Raw genomic sequence first — 24,142 nt, forward strand, 5'->3', positions numbered from 1 at the left:
GTGACTGTTCTTCAAAAAACAACGGCAGCAAAGCGGGTATTATTACAAGGGATAAAAAAGAAAGAAAAAATAATAAGTATTGATGCTACTAATCCGGCCAAGAAGTAGAAAGAAAAAACATGTTGGCTCCCACAATTTCCAAATGCTTCTTTCTGCCTACCCGTCTGGAGATGAGTAGTACAATAAGGCAGATATGGGGTCATTTCCCCACCTCTGTACCCCCTCCTGTGCAGTCGCTTTAATCACTTGAAAAATAGCGTGCCTATTCTGAGCATGTCATAATAGGCAAACCCAATTATCTTATGAGACAAGTCTGTCTGTGTAACTTCGTCTTTTTGTCTACTAATGGAGCTACCTCTGGTGCAGAGTTGATTTTCACAGCAAATTTTTATTTTGTTTCAGTCACAGTCTTTTGAATACAATTCCATTTAGTTTTAGTCATATTTTAGTCATCTGAAATGTTTCAGTTTTGGTCTAGTTTTAGTCGATTAAATTGTCATAAGATTATAGTCAACCAAATCTACAGTTGAGTCATAAAAAAACAAGCTGTGAGCTTGTAGATCTGCTATTTTCAGAGTGCAACTTCCCAGTGCAACCAAGCATAAAATAACTTGTCTTTTAGATCTACTGGATCTCTTATCAACTAGTCCCTACCTAACATTTTAGTCTACTGTAGTTTTTATTTGTTGACGAAATTGTCAATATATTTATTCTTAGTTTTAGTCATCTTAGGCTAGTTTTTATTTAGTTTCTATTCAGTTTTCGTCAGTGAAAAAAGGTAGTCGACGAACATTTTTTGTCATAGTTTTAGTCGACGAAATCAACACTAGTTGTCTGTTTGAACTGCGATTCACAGAATTCAGTTCGAGACAAAAACACGGACCTGCCACTCAAAAGAAAACATTCGGTGGGTTCATATAGTTGAGGTTATTTTGGAACACAACAACAGCGGTCTGTATTAAAGCTGCACTACGTAACTTCCCTCTTCTACCCCGGATTTCAACCCAGTTTCCTACTCAAGAGCTGAAATTTTTTATCATTGAGCTAATAGAGCCTGCCTGCTTGTTCAGGGGATAAATTGAATCAGATCCTGTGTCTATGCGAGACATGACCTTTTACACAATCTAAATGTCTCAATAAAAGAGCAGGGAGACAAAATACAACCACCCCAATTGTATAAGTTATATTGTATGCACATACTCTACCATACAGATTGGACAAAATTACATTTAATTCATTAAAAAAGTGCCGCTTTAACTTGTGTTATACAACTGATTTATCCTTTCTCTCTGACCTCTAAACTTTACTATATCTGATAAAAAAGAAAAACATTGTCTAACAATAATATAAAAAAGAAGAGGGAAGAGAATTAAACTTCCTTGCACCATTGAACCTTAAACTACCTGTAGCAAGACGTATACTGTATCATGATTTAAGGACAGAATATCTAATGCAGTTCATACTCTGGGGAGAAGGTCTGCGGTGCTACAAGGTGAGCCGGGTTCAAAGCCTGAGAAGAAGAAGTGCACATTCAGAGCACGTCTCTTTTTAATGCCGTTCAACTTCTTTGCAAATAAAAGGAGGCAACAAGAAAGAAAAAGTGCCACTTTTTTCATCCCCCACCTTTAAATGTTCACTTCTGACTCCTGCTAGAGGAACGAGAGACCTATAGAGAATTGTGGAAGAATCGGGTATAAGATATAGGAGACTAGAGACACATTCTGATGCCTTATTTTCGCGATTTTTCAAAAATAGCAGATCTACAAGCTCATAGTGTAAGTAGTAAAAAATCATGGTTAAAGTGGTTAAACTTGTCCTTATCCCTAAAACTGCACCCCTGACCCAAGCCCGACCCCCATCACACACACACACACACACACACACACACACACACACACACACACACACACACACACACACACACACACACACACACACACACACACACACACACACACACACACAGTACCAAGGTTGTGCGGAATACTCATGAAAAAGTGCCATAAAATCCCAGGGGAAGCATCAGTTGTTTGATGCATGCTACTGTATGTTCCCTAATCGTAAGTTTGTATTTGTATTCGTAATTGTAATGTATTTTGGCTGTGCCTCGATGGCGTCGTAATGGCTGATTTTACACTTGGTTGCATGCTGAAAATAGCCGATCTACAAGCGTTGTGAAAATGTAGATCTGCTATTTTCAGTGTGCGACACCGGAGTGCAACTAAACATAAAATGACTTAGTTATACTGGATCTCTTCTCCAATAGTTCCTCCCTAACATTTTAGTCTATAGTTTTTTTTGTTGACGAAATTGTCAATATATTTATAGTCTTAGTTTTTATTTTGTTTTTGTCGAAATGTTTTCGTCGAAATGAACACTGGTAGATGACGATGACCCATGGATAGGTGAACTCACCTGATCTAGTCTCTTGTTGCCAACGTGGTCAAACTGGGTGAGAGGGTTGAAACGGGGCAGAGCCGCTGTGTGATCCCCAGAGCCAAGGTCAAAGTTCACCAAGCAGGGAGGACAACCTTCATCGTCACCTGTGGTCGCGGTCAACTTCCTCATCAACAGCTCCTGTATCCAAGAGAAAGAGAGAGAGGGAGTCATCTAGCATAAAATAAAATAACATTCTGAATCTATATGAGATAACATCATTGTCCCTCATGTTATTGAACTGAATTTGTTCATATTGCTCATTAATCTATCAAGGCCGGAACGCATCTGTGTAATTTTAAGATTTCTTTGGGTATTCAAAAATAGCAGATATACATGCTCACCGAGTGCTGCACTACAAGCTTTTAGATCTGCTATTTTTTTTTAATCTTGTACATTTGAGCACATTTTCTAATATACATACAGTATATGTTTTAAAGTTAAATGTTTTTCTGTGCTTCTGGGGGGTCCCTGGAACAACATATTTTGAGATGGGGGTCCGCGGCCAAATACATATCATTTTGGGTGGTCCTTGACATGAAAAAGTTTGAGAACCACTGATTATAGCAACATACTTTTTTTTAATAAGGATTTAGAAGACATTTGTAGAATCCCCCAGAAACAAAGATTTGAGTTTCAAATGTTCGCAGCGCGACGTGTTGTGCTATTTCCGGCTATAATCTTCCCCTCAGAATATACAGTAGGGATGCGTGGTTAATGTAAATACTATAAAAAGTTCCTACTGTATATCGAACACAAGATTTGGACACTTCCCCTGCAGTAACTCTGAGGACCCCGGGACCCCCAGTTGAAGGTCTATGAGAAATACAAAATTAGCACAGACCAAGGAAACGAGCCAATTATGAAGATTATTGGCTATTTTAACGTCTATTATTACACTCGCAGAAATCCTAATGAAGGGACTGTGGTGATGGGCTCTGTAATGTATCTCTGTATTCCCACTTCAACTGGCCCAACGGAACTAGAAAAGTAATAATAATGATGTTCATATTCAGCTTTTTATGGGCTGTGAGCGTCCTCCACCCAACCCCAACGTCCAGCCTCTCTCCATCCAACTATATTCCCTGACCGGTCGGCCCCCCAGCAGCAAAAGTAGAAATTAATCAGAACTAGATGTTCAGAAATAGATGATGATGAAAATAAAGGACAACCGGAGAGCACGGTGACATTTTGTGAGATGTGGAGAGAGAGAGAGTGTGTGTGTGTGTGTGTGTGTGTGTGTGTGTGTGTGTGTGTGTGTGTGTGTGTGTGTGTGTGTGTGTGTGTGTGTGTGTGTGTGTGTGTGTGTGTGTGTGTGTGTGTGTGTGTGTGTGTGTGTGTGTGTGTGTGTGTGTGTGGAGGGGTTAGGGACATAAGCTATATTATAACTTCTTACTGTTGTCTGTGTATCTTCTGGTGGAGTGAGTGCTGTTGGTTTTGTGGAATGACTGGATAATAACAATTATGATAATTATATACTGTACGCGCTCTTCTAAGTACTCAAAGTTGCTTTAGGGGAGCAATAATTAAAAAATAAAGATAAATAAGCTTCATTAGGTAAAATAATAGGTTATACTGTATCTAAAAGTAAAAACTGTGATAACAGGGGGGGGGGTTTAGAGGTGGGTTTTGAGGACAGATTTGAAGGTTGGGGGGCTCGCTCATGTGGTTAGGGAGTGCGTTCCACAGGGAGGGGGGCCGCAACCGAAAAGGACAAAGTATACGGTGTGTTATGTTAGGTGTATGTGTGTGTGGCGTGCATGTGAATTTCTTTGAATGTGTGTGTGTGTGTGTTTATACATGTGGGTGTCTGTACAGTATGTGTGTGTGTGTGTGTGTGTGTGTGTGTGTGTGTGTGTGTGTGTGTGTGTGTGTGTGTGTGTCAGCCTCAAAAGAAAAATGGTTCTTTTATGGTTGGGGAGTTAGACGTTAGGGGTTAGGTGTAGGGGTTAGGGGTCAGTAGAGTTAGCTTGATTTATACTTAGTTCGCTGGTGTCGTCGTTGCACCGAAAATCTACAAGCTCACAACACGGCGAACTAAAACAGCTTGTAAATAGGTTTAGCTTTAGGCCTAGGGTTAAAAATGACCCTCCCAAAACAATGTTGATGTCCTCGCAAGAATAGTAATACAAACCTCTGTGTGTGTGTGTGTGTGTGTGTGTGTGTGTGTGTGTGTGTGTGTGTGTGTGTGTGTGTGTGTGTGTGTGTGTGTGTGTGTGTGTGTGTGTGTGTGTATTACTATACTTGCGAGGAGCAAGTATAGTAGAATTTGAAGAAATATACATTGTGAGGACCGTTTTCCTGGTCCTCACAATGCAAATGGTTGTTTTATAGTTAAAAAAAACACATTTTTAGAGATACGTTTACAATTAGAAAAACATTCAGGTCAGGATTAGACATTTAGGTGTCTTAGAGGTTAGCTTTAGGGATTGGAATTAGAGTTAAACATGATTTATACTTAGTTGAGCGCCAGTGTCGTGCACCGAAAAACAGCCGATCTATAAGCCCACAACGCGTCGCAGGCTTGTAGATCTGCTGTTTTTCGGCTTAAGGCTTACGGTTAAAAATATATATATATATTTTTTAAATGACATACAATGGCTGTGCTAAAGCGTTGATGTCCTCACAAGTAAAGTAATACAAACCTGTGTGTGTGTGTGTGTGTGTGTACGGTGGCACCCTGGTGTGCCTCCACTGTATCCCCATTAGTCAGGCTGACACGGCCTCTAAACCTCCTCTCCACCCGGCAGCCTCCATCTCTACTCTGACCTCGGCTGTCCTTGACTTGACCTTGTATTGACCTTGGCTGGGTACAGAGGACCGCCAGGCTGTTACGTTTAATAAGTATGTCAGTAACCCTGGAATTCATTCATTCATTCAACTCTTTTTTACATTTCTGAAGGTACGTTTTAAGAATAAAGTTAAAATTATATTTGTTCACACAAGTGGTATGAAAAAAAAAACTCTCTAGAGCAGTGGTTCTCAAACTTTTTCATGTCAAGGACCCCCAAATTGACACTTATTAGCCCGCCGACTCCCATTTCAAAAGACATGCCAGGGACCCCCCATAAGAGAAGATTTTTTACGGCTCTAGCAGTGATTCTCAACCATTTTAATTTCAAGGACCCCCAGTTTGACATGCATTACGCTACGGACCCCCATTTAATGCCATTTCTATGACTTGGACCGCAATTTATATTGTAACATCTATGTCAATTTAACTCTGAGAGTGTACAAATGGAACCAAATGGACCCGTGTCCATTTGGTTACATTTGTTACACTCTCAGAGTTACAGACCCATAAGGGTCCATTTGGTTCCATTTGTACGCTCTCAGAGTTACAGACCCATAAGGGTCCATTTGGTTCCATTTGTACGCTCTCAGAGTTACAGACCCATAAGGGTCCATGTGGTGCCTAATCTATCATTTAGCTGGGGACCCCCTGGAACCCCCTCAAGTACCCCTGGGGGTCCTCGGACCCCACTTTGAGAACCAATGCTTTAGAGGATGTAATATGAGCTCTACATCGCACTAAATATTTTTTAGATTTAAGGATGAGTTAAGAGATCTATCAATTATGTTTAAGAATAAATTGTAATAGTCATACGTATTGGACAGGTTATGAGTTAGTGTCTTTGTGTTGTGTTGTGTTGTATGTTGTGATGAGTATCTGTATGAATGTTGCGTATTGACACGTATTTGGGGTCATTTTAATGTCTACCTAGACAGTTGCTTGATTCAATATTTAGATATTTGATATTCATTTTATCAGACAGGCCCCCTTCCCACACAAGCCCATTGTAACGTCAAACTCCATTTTAACCATGTTGGATTCATTGAAAACACCCGTCCTTGGTTCTGGTGTCCTTCTAATATGTGAAGGGGGCCGTGTTTTTTCAATTACTTTTTTCATTAATTAAATATTTTTCATTTTCTCCATTTAAAAACATAAATAAATAAAAAAAAGTAATTGAAAAAACACGGCCCCTCACTTATTAGAAGGACAATATCAGTCACCAGAACCAAGGACAGGTGTTTTCAATTAATCTAACATGGTTAAAATGGAGTTTGAAGTTTTGTACAGTAAGGGGGGCGTGTCTGATACAATGAATATAAGATTACTGAATATTGAATCAAGAAATCGCATTCACTGCCAGACTTATTTCTTTCTGTGTTTGCCCACTGCCAGCAATTTCGTATTTTTTTTTAAACTTTCAACAGGTCACAAAGAAATTATATTCATTATGATCGCAAGTCCAATCGTTTGTAAACACACAGGCTATACGCGGACGTCGCCAAGACAACAAACATTCCGATCGGCTCGGAGTCTTTCTCCTGCAGCCCCGTGTAAACCCACCATATATGACGTGAACGGACGGCAGTGGCGTGCACAGACATTTTGAGGGGCAGGTGCTCAAGTAAATTATACTTTTTTTCGTTTACTTGGTCTGCTCTTTTTTCCCTCTACACCTATACCTCTTTGCCAAAAATAGCCGATCTACAAGCCGAGGCGTTGTGGGCTTGTAGATCTGCTATTTTTGGCTAAAGTTCTCCTCAGAAAAGGGATGCTAGGTTTCGAGTGGTTATTGTAAAAAGAAAAATCATATCACATAAAGATTTGGCGGACCCCCTGTAGTAACTCTGAGGACCCCCTGTTGAAGATCCCTGCTGTAAACTGGATTTTTTTTTTTTTTTTTCTAATTTTTCCAAAAGGGCACTTCTGGTCAAGATGGCAAAGGGCAGATGCTCTAGCACCACCTAGTATAGAGTCTATCTGTGCACATCCCTGTGTGTGAGTGGCCCAGAGAACAAATTTTCAATCCGCGACTTTCCATTTTCCATTAGTAGCAATTTCTAAACAGCGCGTTTGACGCACCACGGCGGAGAAAAACAAAGCCGAGATTCAAAGGCGTTTCAGAGGGAGACTTAAACAGGAAGCAGACGGAAACGGAAATCTTGGATTGACGTTATTTCCCTATCCGGGTGTGTTACAATGATATATTTACTACGAGAGATGAAGAACGGCGAGATCTTTATAAAATCAACGTTTTTTCAAAATTACGTTTTTTACGTGCTTGGCAGAATTGGTAATTGGAAGTAATTACGTTTTTTTATGTTCTTGGCGGAGAATGACTTAAAAACAAAAGCCTGAGTAGACGTTAAAATGACCACAAACATGTTTGAAAGTGAAATATCCCTTTAAGTGGTTAAGTGACTGACTGTGTTTTTATTAGTCTTATCTGTAGCTTGTTTCTGTGTCCAGCTCCTGTGGCTGGCAGTGCCAGCTCTCCGGCGGGTATACTGAATCCAGGCCATGGGGGATGTCAGCACATTGGCACAACCACCAGAGCCCTAATTACTCTTACATGTGTGATGGTGGCAGCCATGCGGTACAAAACCATTGTACAGTCTCAGCTTCTGAGGGTCCTGGGGCCATCAGTGCATCCATTACACCCCCCCCCACCCCCCTAACTGCCCACCCACCTCCCTCCCCCACGCACCCACCACCAGTGTTGCCATGTCCACTTATTATAAGAGACTTTGGGCTGTTTTTTCCCTATAAAGTCGTGTGTAAATATTGATAGGTGCGAGGTTGCTGTTTTTTTGTTGGCTTGTTTTTAAAGTGTATAGTCGGTTATTTGGGCTTGTTTCCAAATGTATTGATTATTGTTTAAACCAGTAGTTCTCAAACATTTTCATGTCAAGGACCCCCACATGGATAGAGAGACAGCGAGATCCTAATGTGACGGTGGCGTGCGGCGCGGCGGTTGTGGCGGACGCCGCGTGCGCCGCGGCGGTTGTGGCGGACGCCGCGGCGGTTGTGGCGGACGCCGCGAGCGCCGCGGCGGTTGTGGCGGACGCCGCGAGCGCCACGGCGGTTGCGGACGCCACAACCGCCGTGACAACCGCCCAAAGCGCCGCGAGCGCCACGTAGGGTCCGCCATCCGATCCATCGACCATATCTGCGCTCTTCTGGCCCCCCCCCCCCCCGGGACCCCCCCCCGGGACGCCCCCCCGCCCAAGGGGTGGATAGTAATAATTGTATATTTTGCGCATTTGATCCAGAGCAGTTGAGATTTGATTCGGCCATATCTTTCTGAATTTAACTTGTATTTTTATAATTGTATTTTTTATATGATCTGTAAAGTTTATATTTTCATTTGCTACCAGGCATGAATTTATTATATATGTTTTTCCTTATTTTCTTTCTTTATTTACACGTGCGTAATAAACGAAGCATTTGAGATTTCATCCGCCCAGATCTTTCTGAATTTTACTTGAATTATTATAATTTTAATGTTTATATGATCCGTAAAGTTTATATTTTCATTTGCTACCAGGCATGAATTTTATATAATTTATTATATATTTTTTTCCTTTTATTTTTATTTACACGTCCGTAATAAACGAAAATGTTGAGATTTCATCCGCCCAGATCTTTCTGAATTTTACTTGAATTATTATAATTTTAATGTTTATATGATCCGTAAATTTTATATTTTCATGTGGTATCAGGCATGAATTTATTTTAATTTATTTTATTATTTTATTTCATTTATTTACATGCGCGCAATTACACACGCATCTAACTATTGGACTCAGCTCTTTGCTCTTATAAGCTAGCTCTATAGCTCTTATCGGTCATAAGTCATATTCAGATAATGTCCTCATAGAAAGCGATATATACAAATGCAAAGTGTAATCTCTTATATATTTGCTTTACGAGCAGGGGTTCTCTCCGATGGCTTGGAGGGTCTCGGTGCGGCTGCAGAGTTCACCTTGAAATGTGTCATTACAATTTTACTGTAGCCTAATCCACAAAAGTGTGACTGACTGTTAATTCCTTGTGTCAATACATTGTGTTTTTATCACCGGTGGCAGTATTATTATTATTATTATTATTATTATTGATAGACCTTGCAACATATATGTTAGAGCAACTTAAGTGCTTGCAGAACTTAATAATATAAGCACACTTATTCTCCAGGCAGACAGACAGAAACTGTCTGTCTGTCTGTCTGTCTGTCTGTCGGTCGGTATATTATGTTACGTGCATAAATTAAGCTTGGGTCATTGGTCAATGAACCTGGTGTGCCGGTCAGAAAATAACTGATCTATAAACTCACAACTCATCGCATCCTCATTCATTTCACTGGTTAAATGCAACAGACAGACAGCCAGCCGATCAACAAGCTCTGCAGCGCGATAGATAGATAGATAGATAGATAGATAGATAGATAGATAGATAGATAGATAGATAGATAGATAGATAGATAGATAGATAGATAGATAGATAGATAATATAAATATATTATACTGTAGGCTACACGGTTATAACCAAACATAATTATGATAGGCTATATTATTATATTAGGCTATTAACATTATGCAAGCTAATTATATTTACCATGGTTACGTCAATAAGAAGACAGACAGATCTATGTCTGTCTGTCTGTCTGTCTGTCTGTCTGTCTGTCTGTCTGTCTGTCTGTCTGTCTGTCTGTCGGTCGGACGGACGGACGGACGGGCACATGTAAATAAATGAAATAAAATAATAAAATAAATTAAAATAAATTCATGCCTGATACCACATGAAAATATAAAATTTACGGATCATATAAACATTAAAATTATAATAATTCAAGAAAAATTCAGAAAGATCTGGGCGGATGAAATCTCAACATTTTCGTTTATTACGCACGTGTAAATAAAGAAAGAAAATAAGGAAAAACATAATAAATTATAATAAATCCATGCCTGGTAGCAAATGAAAATATAAACTTTACAGATCATATAAAAAATACAATTATAAAAATACAAGTTAAATTCAGAAAGATATGGCCGAATCAAATCTCAACTGCTCTGGATCAAATGCGCAAAATATACAATTATTACTATCCACCCCTTGGGCGGGGGGGGCCCCCCAGGGGGGGGTCCCGGGGGGGGGGGGGGGGCACGCAGGTGGGGGGGGGGGGGACAGGTGGGGGGGGGGGGGGCTGCGCCAGAAGAGCGCAGATATGGTCGATGGATCGGATGGCGGACCCTACGTGGCGCTCGCGGCGCTTTGGGCGGTTGTCACGGCGGTTGCGGCGGTTGTGGCGTCCGCCACAACCGGCGCGGCGCTCGCGGCGTCCGCCACAACCGCCGCGGCGCTCGCGGCGTCCGCCACAACCGGCGCGGCGCTCGCGGCGTCCGCCACAACCGCCGCCGCGCCCGGATGGCGGACCCTACGTGGCGCTCGCGGCGCTTTGGGCGGTTGTCACGGCGGTTGTGGCGTCCGCCACAACCGGCGCGGCGCTCGCGGCGTCCGCCACAACCGCCGCGACGCTCGCGGCGTCCGCCACAACCGCCGCGGCGCCCGCCACCGCCACTTTGGGATCTCGCCCCTCCTGGATGGATATGTAGGCTAATTGTCTGCGTATCCCCATCTGAAAACGTGTGCCAGAGGCAAAAGTTTCAAAAATATTAAAAAATATATTTTTTTCTCAAGATTTTTTCGGCTATTTTCAAATAGTCGATGTATATAGGTTTAAAGTAGCCTGGTCCCAGACCATAGACCCCGCCCACTCTCTGAGTGAACTGCCTCTCTTGGTCTGGTGTTGTAATGTGAACCTAGGATTTATTTGGTACAAAAATGTACTGTCTAAGTGAGGTGAGGATGGGTCTAACGACAAGCCAATCAGCGAACATCTGCTAAATCAAGCTGTGTGATGATGTCAGATGTAGGCGGATCCGTGGATCCCTTGTGATTGGTTTAGGGAAATTCGAATCCCCTCCCCCTTGTAATCGCCTATACACTGCAGCCAATGTCATACTGAAGCTCCACGCAGCTTCAGTCTGATAATCAGGCTAGGTTTAACCCATTAAGACCTGGAACTGTGTCATTTTTAGATTTGAGCTAAAAAGCTTTATTTTACACTTTGGGCTATTAAAAAATAGCAGATATACAAGCTCATAGCGCCGCACCGAGTGCCGCGCTACGAGCTTGTAGATCTGCTATTTTTGAAAAATCGTGAAAATGTGTGCAAATCTTCTGAATATATATATTTTTAAAGCAAACATTTTTAACTCAAAACGTTGCTTCTGGGGGTCCCCGGAACTAAATATTTTGATGGGGGTCCGCGGCCAAATACATATAATTTTGGGGGTCCTTGACATGAAAAAGATTGAGCACCACTGATATAGAAACATACGTTTTTCAGAATACTGCTGAGATTTAGGAGACATGTAGAATCGGCTTCAGGTCTCAGTGGGTTAAAGTGCTGACATGGCCTCCCTATAGTTGCATCTTTTGGGCTTTGTTTTCGTAGACCCGGTTGCTTATTTCTCTCGCCAAGAATCTGGCAACACTGCCCACACCACCCAGACTGCCAGCCCCCCCCCAGACAGCCTGCGGCGGCAGGCCACAGCAGCCACCTAATTGTGTGTGTGGGGGAGAGAGAGAGAGAGAGAGAGAGGCAGTGCCTTCCGTACCTCATTGCCTTGGATGATGTGATGTATGTGCCTCAGGTAGTCACTGCCACCTGCAACGTGGCACACCTCCAGCAGCATCAGGAGCATTTTCTGCTCAGTCAGTTCAGACGACGCTCCCCCGCCCTCTCCTCCTCCTCCTCCTCCTGCTCCTCCTGCTCCTCCTCCTCCTCGCTCAAACACACTGGGAGACAGAGAGAGGGAGAGAGAGAGAGATAGAGAGGGAAGAGAATGGAGAAATAAAGAGAAAGACAGAGAGTGAGAGAGTAGCAAAACGAAGATAAAAGAAACAATTAATTTGGAGCGCCGATGGCCTAGTGGTTAAGGCGCGTACTAAAGGCTCTACTGCAGCCTGACAGCGAGTCGCAAGTTCAATTCCTGAGCTCGATGACAACTTGATTCTGACAAGTCCCGGAAAAGACTCGCTGTGATTGGCCAGGAGTCAGGAAGCGTGCCCCCTCTAATGTGGCGGCTGCGATACAGGTCGCTTCAATGAACTGCAGCGGCCAATGAGGTATCTAGGTTTCTATATCTATGGTCACTCCCCGTCTCTCTCTCCCCGTTTCCTGTCTGTCTTTACTGTACTATCCAAAATAAAGGCAGAAAAGGCCGAAACAAGAGAGAGAGCGCAAAGACAGAGAGAGAGAGGGAGACCACAAGAGGAGAATATATAGCGAACAAAAGAGAAAGAAAGAATAATAAACATAAAGTGTTCAAAAAAGTGAGAAGACTGTGATAAAGGAGGGTTAAAAAAGAGACACAACCGTTCCTCGTTTTATTTATTTTGTATTTCAGCCTCTGCTTCACCAGCACCATGAATGGTGGAGAAGAAGACCTCTGGTAGTCTGGTAATAGGTTTGTCATTCTCTGAATTCCACTGGAGAACAGAAAAACCTTCAGGCCGTCGTCGGTCGTTCAGGAGATTTAATTAACATGTCTTCTACTTCTAATCTTCACCCTTCGCTCCGGAGAACAAAGTGAGCTCTCTTGAAAAATGAAATCCTAGGCGAGGGAAGAGAAAGGCGTCATCTTTGTTGTGGAGCGCCTCAAAGCTCGCCGAGAGAGAGAGAGAGAGAGAGAGAGAGGAACTCGTCAGTCAAGTCAGTCGAGTCAAGGCTAAGAGAGTGAGTGAGAAATGTCCACGGAATTATTGAACCAATGTGTGACAAAATATTTTTTTTTGCAGTTTTTATTATACCGTTCGAACTACAGTACTACAGGCATGCAGGGGGTTTTGAACGGAAGGATGGTGGAGGAGGCCATTGTACTGGAAATGATTGGTGTGTGTGTGCCTGTGTGCGTGTGCATGCACGCGTGCACGTTTTCGTGTAGCAAAGTCCTTGTAGCAGTATGTTCGCTCTCCTAGCCAGACGACGCCAGAGTCATTTCCCTGCCCTTCCTCTGTGGATGGATATCACACCCCCGTCCGTCCATCAAACCCTCTCCCATCACATACATCTCCTGTCATTGTTTTTCCTCCCTCTCTCTCCCTCTCTCTCTCTCTCTTTCCCTCCATCTCTCCCTCTTTCTTCCTCTCTCTCTCCGCCACCTTTGTAATTATAGAGGTGGCAGGAACAGTGTCGCCTGTCAGCCTGTAACACCGTTTGGCGGCCGTTGACATTGAGGCTAGCGGCGAAGGAAGGAAGAGGAGTCCCGTCCCCCTTCCATACATACATACAATACGTCCACACCCCACCCACCAGTGGTGTAAAGTGACTAAGTACATTTACTCAAGTACTGGACTTAAGTACAAGTTTGAGGTATTTTTACTTCTACTCCACTACATCACAGAGGCAAATATTGTACTTTTTACTCCACTACAATGATTTGAAAGCTTTTGTTACTAGTTACTTTGTAGATTTTGATTATTATTGCAAAACACACCAACCACTTCAGCCCTATATACATTTCGGCCATTTGAAAATAGCAGATCTGCAAGCTCACAATGCATCGTGATGTGATGCATTGTGAGCTTGTAGATCGACAATAATTTATACATTTTCAACTGGAAATGGGACATTCTGCATAATGAGCACTTTCTACTTTCGGTACATTTTGATGGCGATACTTTTGTTCTTTTACTCCAGTCAATTTTTAATTCCGGACTTTTACTTGATCAGTATTTCTGCATTGCAGTATTGATACTTTTACTTAAGCAAGAAATGTGAGTACTTTTTCCACCACTGCAACCCACCCACCCCTCATGCCAAATTTATGCTAAGGGCGCGTTGCGAACCCGACGCGCCCTGAGCTTGTGGATCGGCTATTTCGGAGGCCTGCACGACTCCTTGGTACGACTAAGTATAAACCTGGCTTCAGTCTCCCTCGGCCAAGGGTGCATAGCCCCAGGGTGTTAAGGTGGGGGTGTACATTACATTACATTACAGTCATTTAGCAGACGCTTTTATCCAAAGCGACTTACAATAAGTGCATTCAACATAGGTAGGGAACGAAACTACTAATCACCAGAGGTCTTAAGTGCATTTCCTGTAAAAACAAGCAACCAAGAGTATACCTAGCGCTAAGGTAAAAGTGCAATATATCAGCTATCTACTTTCATAAACACATGAGATAAAATAGCCAAATCAAATGAGCACGAGCTAATAGATCCAATACAACAATACAACAATAGTTCCTACAACTAGTTAACAACAAGTAGGCTAGGCAAAGAGGAAGGGTAGTGTTTCCTGAAGAGGTGGGTTTTCAGCCTGCGGCGAAAGATGGGCAGTGACTCTGCTGTCCTGACATCAGTGGGAAGTTCATTCCACCACTGTGGGGCCAGAACAGAAAAAAAGTCGTGACCGTGTCGATGTGTCGGTGTAGTAGCAGTAGTAGTAGCAGCAGTAGTAGATGGCGGCAGGTTGTCGGTGTTGTCTCGTCTCGTCTCCTCTCTCTCTGCGTTGTGTGTGTCCGTGCATCCATGTCAGCACCTGTGCGCCTCGTATCCTTTCCTGTCCGTCAGTGGGCAGGTGAAGCAGATGATTGGATTCAGTCAGCGGGGTGATTAATGAGGGCCGCTCCGGATGCGGGACAGCCTATCAATCATGTCATTAGGGCCAATGTGCCCTGAAAGAGGCAGAAAGAGAACCCCTCTCTCTCTCTCTCTCTCTCTCCCTACCACCACCGCCAAAGGAATAACTGCATTCATCTTCATCTGTGTATGCATGCCGTCAAGCCTGGCCAGGGTCACCATGATGGAGAACAATAATCTTCTCCTCTACAAATTACTTTGCAAAGACAAGGCGCGGGGAGGGAGAGGAGGAGTGGGGAGGGGAGGGTTGTTAGGGAGTCGAGGGGGGGGGGTTCCTGGTAAAGGTGGGTGGATAGTGGAGAGGGGGGTTGTTTTTTGACTGGATACATCCTCCATCCTCTCTCTCTCTCTCTCTCTCTGACAACACTGTATTCTGATTGTTTACAAGCTGGGCGTCACTTCCCTGTGAAGGTTAGCGTAATGAATAGTAATGATCCTACAGAATGCCTCCGACAGGTGATACATAATCACCCTTCCTTCACTATACCCCGGCCCTCCCTCCACTTCCACCACCCACCCCCAACCCACCCACCCCACCCTCTTCTTCCCGTTCTTTCACTGTCACTGAGACGGACAGCGCTTGCTTGGAAGTGGCGGATAATCTACTCAGCGTTTGATTGATTTATTTTTTATTTCATTCTTCTCTTGTCTGTCTTTGTTTCTTTCTTCTTTTTTTTTATTTTAACCCATTAAGACCGGGAACGCATCCGTGTGTCATTGTCAAGATTTCTTTGGGCTATTAAAAAATAGCAGATCTACAAGCTCATAGCGCGGCACTCGATCTGCTATTTTTGAAAAATCGTGAAATATTGTGCAAATCTTTGGATATATACTCTACAAACAGTTTAAAAAAAAATAATGACGTTGCTATATCAGTGGTGCTCCAACTTTTCCATGTCAAGGACCCCCAAAATGATATGTATTTCTCAAAATATGTTGCTCCAGGGACCCCCAGAAGCACAGATCGGAGTAAAAAATGTTCGCTTTAAAACATATACATATTCAAAGATTTGCACAGATGTTCAAGATTTTAAAAAAAAATAGCAGATCTACAAGCTCATAGCCGCGCTATGAGCTTGTAGATCTGCTATTTTTGAATAGCCAAAGAAATTTAAAAAAAGACACACAGATGCGTTCCCGGTCTTAATGGATTAATTGTCCGCGTCAGCGCCGGCCAGGAGGGGTTTTGGCAGCACGATGCTGAATCATCCGTTTTACGAGAACGGGCGGACGGCCGGGGAGGGAGGGAAGGGGGGCGGCGCATCCATCTGGGGTTTCTGATCACTCGGACGGACGGACGGACAGACAGACGGACGGGGGGAGTTCTGGGAAAAAGAGTGGCCGTCACGAGAACGCACAAGTCAAAGGTCAGGTACCGAACGAAAGCCTGTGTTTCCCGTCCGCTGCCGCGGCGGCACGTTGTTTCCCAGACAGACAGACGGATGGATGGATGACAGCGGGTTCATCATTTAAGAACTCATAAGACTCATAGATCCTCGGTTCGACGAGGAAGGTTTTTCTTTATCCCATGAAAAATGGCTTTGGGTCGACGGCAATACATCAAGGTTTGAACGCTCAATTAAAAAACAAACAAAAAGAAAACACAAGAAGCATATCTCATTTAATTGTTCCCGGATATATTTATGGAATGTCAGCCGGCAGAAGGAGCCATGAATCTCAGACGCTTCTTTTTTATTTGACTGCAACCAGCCCCATCGTCCCCCATATTGCTGTTGATCAATCATCAAAATTATACATATCAGGGAAATTTGCAATGACGAGCGTTTTTTGTCAAAACCCTAAACGTCTCATATCTTGTGTTTTGTTAACCCATTAAGACCGGGAACGCATCTGTGTCATTTTAGATTTCTTTGACTATTCAAAAATAGCAGATATACAAGCTCATAGCTCGGCACCGACATTTGTGCAAATCTATGATTTTTTATTTTTTTTCAAGCGAACATTTGTAATGCAAATCTTTTCTTCTGGGGGTCCCTGGAACTAAATATTTTGAGATGGAGGTCCGTCGCCAAATACATTTAATTCTGGGTGCCCTTGACATGAAAAAGTTTGAGAACCACTGATATAGCGACATAGGTTTTTTCAAAAAACTGTTAGGATTTAGAAGACGTTTTGTAGAATCGGCCTCAGGTCTTAATGGGTTAACCGCATTAACCCTGGCGTCCCTATTATGTTTTTATATAGGTGAACATGTCAAAATAATTCCATATTTTCATTTAAAAAATATTAAACAGCAAGAGAGCTTCTAGATGGGCTATTTCGTTGTTGAATATCCGAAGTATAAAATATGTCTTGGAGTGGTTAAATGTCGATCAATCAATCAATCAACAATCGATAACTGCTGAGAACAATGATGGATTGGATAAAATGCGTGTTCAAATTCCACCCCGTATCATGATGTCATGAACCGTTGACATAATCAATCCGAACCCTCGACCTCATCCTGCGGTCCCTCTATACCGTTGACCTCTCACCTGTGGGAGCAGAGCTTGCGGGCCTTCTGGAGCTGGAGAGACGTCCATTTGGGTCTCTTCTCTTCCAGGGCCTGAAGGACCTTGTTGATGGTGGGTTTTGGGACGCCCTGACAGACACAACATAAAACATGTGAAATGTGACATGGATAATAATAATACATCCAATCCAATTTATATAGCTCTTTTCTCGGTACTCAAAGTCGCTTTACAAAAACAGAACAAATAAAATAAACAACGTTATTAGGAGAATAACTAGTAAAAGCTATAAACTAAGAAAACAAAAACATTAACATTAAAAGGAAAAATGGGGGATTAGAATTAGGAGGGGAATGCGAGTCTGAAAAGGTGGGATTCTGTTTTTGTCACATTCCTAAACCAATAATTTGATGACCAGCAGCGATTCCGGTAGGAGACACAAAGAGTCTCCTTTGTGTCTCCTACCGGAACCACTGCCTACCGGTCCTCTGGTCATCACATTATTGGCTTAGGAATGAGACAAAAAAAAAAAAATATATATATATATATATATATATATATATATATATATATATATATATATATATATATATATATATATATATATATATATATATATATATATATATATATATATATATATATATATATCCATGAATTCAAGTCTCCATGGGGTGGATAATCGATAGAAAACTATCCCTTTAACGCTTCAGTGTCTCTACCTCCTGAGCCACTATAGTCTGTCCCCATTAAATAGGTGCCTAAATACATGCCTGCTTCATTTTCAAAGCAAAAAAAAAAGCTAAATCAAATACAGTCATCACACATAAATACACACAGACACATTCAATCACACCAACGGACAAGCACACACACACAAACCCCTCTCCCTCTCTCACACTCTCTCGCTCTCTCTCACGTATGCAACCCCCCTCGCTCTCTGCCATGCACGCACGGGCGCACAACGCACATGCACACACACACGCACACACACACACACACACACACACGCACACATGCACCCGCACACGCGCACACACACACACACACACACACACACACACACACACACACACACACACACACACACACACACACACACACACACACACACACACACACACACACACACACACACACACACACACACACACACACACACACCACCTTCCTACCCCCTCTTCCTTACCTTCTGTTGAATGCCCATGGTGGCCTGCAGGCACTCAGCCAGCAGGGCCAGGCGGTCTCTGGCCCTGCGGTCCAGACCCGGACCCCCACCGGTCTGCTCCGGGGTCTGGGTCTGGGTGGGGGGCTCCTCCAGGGCCACGAGGCCCTGCACCAGGCACCCCACCAGGGCCCAGGGCAGCAGGCCCGTGGAGCGCAGGGTCCTGGCTATGTGCTGCTGGCTCTGGGAGGAGAGCCTCTTCTCTGCCACGTGGAACAGGTAGCGCAGGGGGAGGGGCAGGGAGGCTACGGCCGCAGGCAGGTTGACCAGGACGAAGGACACGGCCTGGATGGCCAGAGATATGACACCTCCTGGATATGAGAGAGAGAGAGACAGAGAGAGAGAGAGAGAGAGAGAGAGAGAAAGAGAAAGAGAAAGAGTGAGTGAGTGTGCATGGAGGGGCTTGGAATTATCTCCTGTCACTTTAATGGCTTATTTTTCTTAAATTTAGAGTAGCCAATTATTTTGAACATTGTTTTAGTCTCCGCCAGGCCGAAGGCGTGGTGGAGAGTATGTTTTCACTTTGTCCGGCCGTGTGTGTGTGTGTCCGTCCGTCTGTGAACACCTAACATTGGTCAAGCTTCACGTGACATCACAATATGTAATATAAATAGGTAAGACAGAATTACCACCTCGCCTGGCGGAGACCTGTGCTCCGAGGAGCACATTTTCTAGTTTTTAAAAATATATTGTTGCTGTCTGGAGGAAACCTCTTATCTCCGTATTTTTACTTTTTGTGTTTTTTCGTAAATTAACGCCCCTATACTTGATCATACTACAACGTCACACAAAAGCATCAAAAGTAGCAGATCCACAAGCTCGAAACACGGCGCGAAACGACACATTTCAAGCTTGTCGATCTGCTATTTTTGCTGAAAAGTAACAGTTTTGGACATAATAAAATAAGGTTTCCACCCGACAGAGACGATATACTGTTATTTACTGTGATGACACGGTTGAATGCTTGATTCTAATTGGTCAATCACGGGCGGAATTCGTTTGGCGGTCTGTTATTTCTCAACAGAAGACCACCGGTATGATGAAAAGACCGTAGCTATGGGCAGACTGAGCTCCTGGATGTTTCTTTTTTATGCTGTATTCACCGTGGCAGCCATGTAAACAAGCACACACAATAATGTCATTTTACAGCTAAACAGTTACACTAAAGAATGTATTTGAAAACATTTGAAGCAAGAAAAAGGCAACACAGTAACAGAACCGTGATTCATATTTTGATTGTACTTACTACTGGAGTTGCCCCGGATGCACCTGGCATCATCTCTACTGTAAGCAATGAGTCCTTTTTTAAATTAATAAAATAGTACTGCTGCTAAATGTTGTGTTAAATTATTTATTCCTTTACTAAGTATCCGGTTAATAAACGTGATTAATAAGTAATGAGCCGGTCATTATTGAGAAATAAATCCGCTGAACTCAATGACAGACTGCTGTCTAATCAAAGGCTCAGAGCACCTGGCTCATATCAATCTGCTTTGATTGCTTGATGTCTGCCATATCCAACATGGCAGCTATGTAAACAAACAGCTAAAATGTATGTTTTGTAATCACAGCTAAAACGGTTTACACTGAAGCATGTTTTTGAAAACATTTGAAGGAAGAAATAAGACAATTCCAGTAACAGAATATTGATTATATTTGATCATCAGTTCTCGTTGTTTTCCGAGCCGGACGACCGCTTTGAACTGGACACACCTGGCATAAATTAAAGGACTTACTCGCATTACCGTAAGCAATGAAATCCTTTTAAAGTCAATCAAATCTTTTGTTGTTGTTGGGTCAATTCATTAATGACTTTATTAAGTAGCCGTGCAATATTAAGCGAGATAATCATGGGGACTTTCAGAATGATGGCATTCGTGTCAGGTTCTAATCAGCCTGGGTCTGGGTTTATTTCTCCATAAGGACCTGCTCCCCATTGATTATCCCTTGCTTGTATCAAGAATATTATTCTTCACTGTTTTTCCTGTGGAATCAAATCTGGAAAATACCCGGGCACCCAAAATCCTCCTAGGATATATATACAGTAGAACAAGGGTTCCCAAACTTTTCAGACTGCGACCCCCCAAAATAATCATATTTGAACTGAGGACCCCCCGCCCTGACAAGCACGTGGAATTGTAGGCATTACATTTAGTTTGACTCGGTTCCACAGATAAATATCGTGAAAATAGCCAGAGACTACAAGCTCACAACGCCTCGCACTGTGATTTTTTAACTTTAGAAATGTGTGAAATGTACATTTTTGTCTCTGAACAGGGAGTAAACTAAAACATGTCTGTGTGTGTGAGAGAGAGTGTGATACCTTTGTTCGTAGGATCTTTTCCCCCCTGGGTCTCCGGTGGTGGTGGTGGTGGGGGGCTGTAGCTCCACTCCTTGGGGACCTTAGACAGGACGCTCTCTGGGACGAGCCCCCCGCGTCTCAACGGCACCCCGCCGCCGCCGGGGGGCTCCCCCCCCTCCGTGCCCCCGCCCTGCCAGGCCGTCACCATGGACACCAGATGTCCCAGAAGGCCGTGGGCGGCCTTGGAGACCACGGCCTGGATGCAGCTGACCACCGCAGGGACCGGCCGCGTTCGGTCTAATAGGGAAAGGAGATATAGGTCAAAAACAGCCAAAGTAGCAGATAAGCTCAAAAACCGTTACTTCGCTCAGAGTTTCGAGCTCGTGGATCTGCTAATTTTGATGCTTTTGTGTGACCCTGTAGTGTGATCAAGTAGGGCGTTAATAATTTACGAAAAAACACAAAACGTTATGGAGTTAAAAGAATATGGAGATAAGAGGTTTCTGCCCTCAGTGAGTGATATATTGAGAGATGCTCAAAGTGTAAAAGGTACAGCTACATCATGCAGAACTCGCAGTTCTTTTTAAAACAATGCCAAAGACCTTTCTGTCTGTGGCTGCCTTTTACTGAGTTTTTCTTTATTGATTCTGCGATGTAATGCTTTTCTTTTTTCCTTTCTTTTTTGTATTCAAATGTCCTTAAATCCATAATGCGCCTTGATATCTTAATGCTTAATGATTTGTGTAAAGCACTTTGAATGGCCTTGTTGTTGTGATAAACTTTGCCTTGACGAAATAAACTTTAAGATGATGTTCTCCATGACTGCCGTGCTGCTACCAAAACTCTCCAAAGAGAACTATTTGGAAACCTCTGTAGTGCCAATGTACTGTAAGGCAGGATTTGGGGGAGATTTACGCATTGGCTTTTAATGTAGCCTGGCTACCACCATGACAGATAGCGTTTAAAGCCAACATAATTGAGACAACACACACAGACTTGTCCAGCTCTAAAACTATAGCGGGGGTCACCTCCTCCCATTAACACACCCCTCAGTCCCAAATATCTCCAAAACAAAAAGATCCATCATCCATCCAGATATGTGGACGACAGCTCACGCATATAAATATCAGCATCGCTGAAATCTCTCACCTGCAACGTTGACAGTAAAAAAAAAAAACTCACTCACATCAAACTCCTGCGTCAGCAGTGTTGCCATGTCTGCTTTTTGTAAGCGATTTTGGCCTTGTTTTTCTGTAAAGTTGCTTTAAATATTGGTAGTTGAGGGTTTCAGGGTTTTTTTGGGCTTCTTTCTAAAGTGTAGTTGCGCTTGTTTCCTAATGTTGTTTAAACCAGTCCTTCTCAAACATTTTCAAACCAAGGACACCCTGTTCAATTATGTATATTTGCCCACGGACCTCCTCATCTGCAAATATTTTGCGCCAATGGTTCATGAATGACGTAGCTGTACCTTTTACGCTTTGAGCAACTCTCAATATATCGTTGTCTGTACCAGATCTTTGTTGTCAAAACGTTTCCCTTTTTTTCTCCACGATTTTTCAAAACTCGCTGATCTACAAGCTCACAGCGATGCAGTGCGAGCTTGTAGATCGACGATTTTCAAATATCCGACGCATAATATACGTAGGTCTACACTGCTCATGTGGCCTATTATAGTTGCTTCTTCTTTTGGGCTTGTTTTCATAGACCACCTGGTTGCTTGTTTCTCTCGCACAATCTGGCAACACTGGCCACGCACATCAAACTCCCATGCTATCAGATGTTCCGCATCAAACCCAGGTGGTGCCACTGACGGCGGGCGGAAGCCCATAGCGTTCCCTCCCAAACACCCCCCCCCCTCTCTCTCTCTCTCTCTCTCTACTCCAGGTGTATCCCCCGTCTTTCATCGCCGTTGCCCTTTTAACCCATTAAGACCGGGAAAACATGTTTAATTTTTAGACTTTAACCACTTCAACCATTATCTTATACTTCTATCTATACCAGATCTATAGATCTGCTATTTTTTTTTAAATCATGAAAATCTTCAAATATATATATTTTTAAAGCCGACATTTGTAACTAAAATCTTTGCTTCTGGGGATTCCACAAATGTCTTCTAAATCCTAACAATTTTTTGAAAGAAACATTATCTTGCTATAATATCAGTGGTTCTCAAACTTTTTCATGTCAAGGACCCCAAAAATTATATGTATTTGGCCGTGTACCCCCATCTCAAAATATGTTGATCAAGGGACCCCCCAGAAGCAAAGATTTGAGTTACAAATGTTCGCTTAAAAAATATATACATTCAAAGATTTGCACAAATCTTTAAGATTAAAAATAAAATAGCAGATCACCAAGGTATAAAATAAAGTGGTTACACAGATGCGTTCCCGGTCTTAATGGGTTAATATCCCGCTCCACACGCTTGACACAAGAGAGCAGTGATACAGCATGAAGTTGTATGACATCCATAAACTTCCCGCTGCGGCGGGCCGTAAAAAAACCAAAGGCCTTACGACCAACCGGGAGAGATTTAGTGCGCTGGGCTGGCGTATAGCGCTGCTGGAGGAGGAGGAGGTGTAGTATCGGGGTGGGTGTAGGTATCTCCCCCGGGAACGCCTAACACAATCTATGACCTCCGACCCCCGTGGGGAGAGGAGAGAAGGGATATTGTGATCTAAGATTTTCCACTAACTCACCAGCAGTGACTGGTTGCCAAGTTCACTTATTATAACGTTGCTGTCTGGGCCAGAAACCTCTTATCTGCATATTCTAACTTTTTGTGTATAAATGAATGCCCAACTTCAGGGGTGGGCAACTTTGATGATGCAGAGGGCCACCAATTTTCCACATTCAATCCAGGGGGCCACGTTGCATATTGTTGTTGTCGGGTAGAAACTTCTCACCTCCAAATTGTAACTTTTTCGTAAATGAATGCTGTATTTCGTCATTCTAGTATATATGTCACACAAAAGTAGCATCAATTGCCGAGACGCGTTTTGAGCTTGTAGATCGGCTATTTTTGCTATTTTGGAATTGGAATCCTGAATTCTTTTTTGTTATTTTGGAATTGGAATCCTGAAAAGTAACTTATTTTTTACTTATTTCAAATGCATTTAGTTATACTTATATTAACTTGATGAACTTAAATACAAATACATTGGACATAAAAAAAAGTCATTAAGCTACTAATATAGACTGAAGTA

The 24,142-nt window shown here is 42.9% G+C and overlaps 1 protein-coding gene across 1 annotated transcript in view; it reads right to left on the reverse strand.

Annotated features, from left to right (window-relative positions):
- The window catches only part of kiaa0825 (KIAA0825 ortholog), a gene marked incomplete at its 3' end in the record, with an annotated part of 226,214 nt that overhangs the window by 102,177 nt on the left and 99,895 nt on the right, over positions 1-24,142 (reverse strand). Inside the window, exons 18-24 of the mRNA XM_084055537.1 lie at positions 20,958-21,111; positions 18,599-18,945; positions 17,434-17,540; positions 12,064-12,091; positions 11,911-12,021; positions 2,416-2,577; positions 1,464-1,510 (exon numbers count right to left, since the gene is read on the reverse strand). Of these exons, the coding sequence (XP_083911663.1) occupies positions 1,464-1,510; positions 2,416-2,577; positions 11,911-12,021; positions 12,064-12,091; positions 17,434-17,540; positions 18,599-18,945; positions 20,958-21,111 (956 nt within the window). The remainder of the gene's footprint in view (positions 1-1,463; positions 1,511-2,415; positions 2,578-11,910; positions 12,022-12,063; positions 12,092-17,433; positions 17,541-18,598; positions 18,946-20,957; positions 21,112-24,142) is intronic.

Source organism: Gymnoscopelus microlampas (genome assembly GCF_963454915.1).
Source record: "Gymnoscopelus microlampas genome assembly, chromosome: 4".
Taxonomy (NCBI): Eukaryota; Metazoa; Chordata; class Actinopteri; order Myctophiformes; family Myctophidae; genus Gymnoscopelus; species Gymnoscopelus microlampas.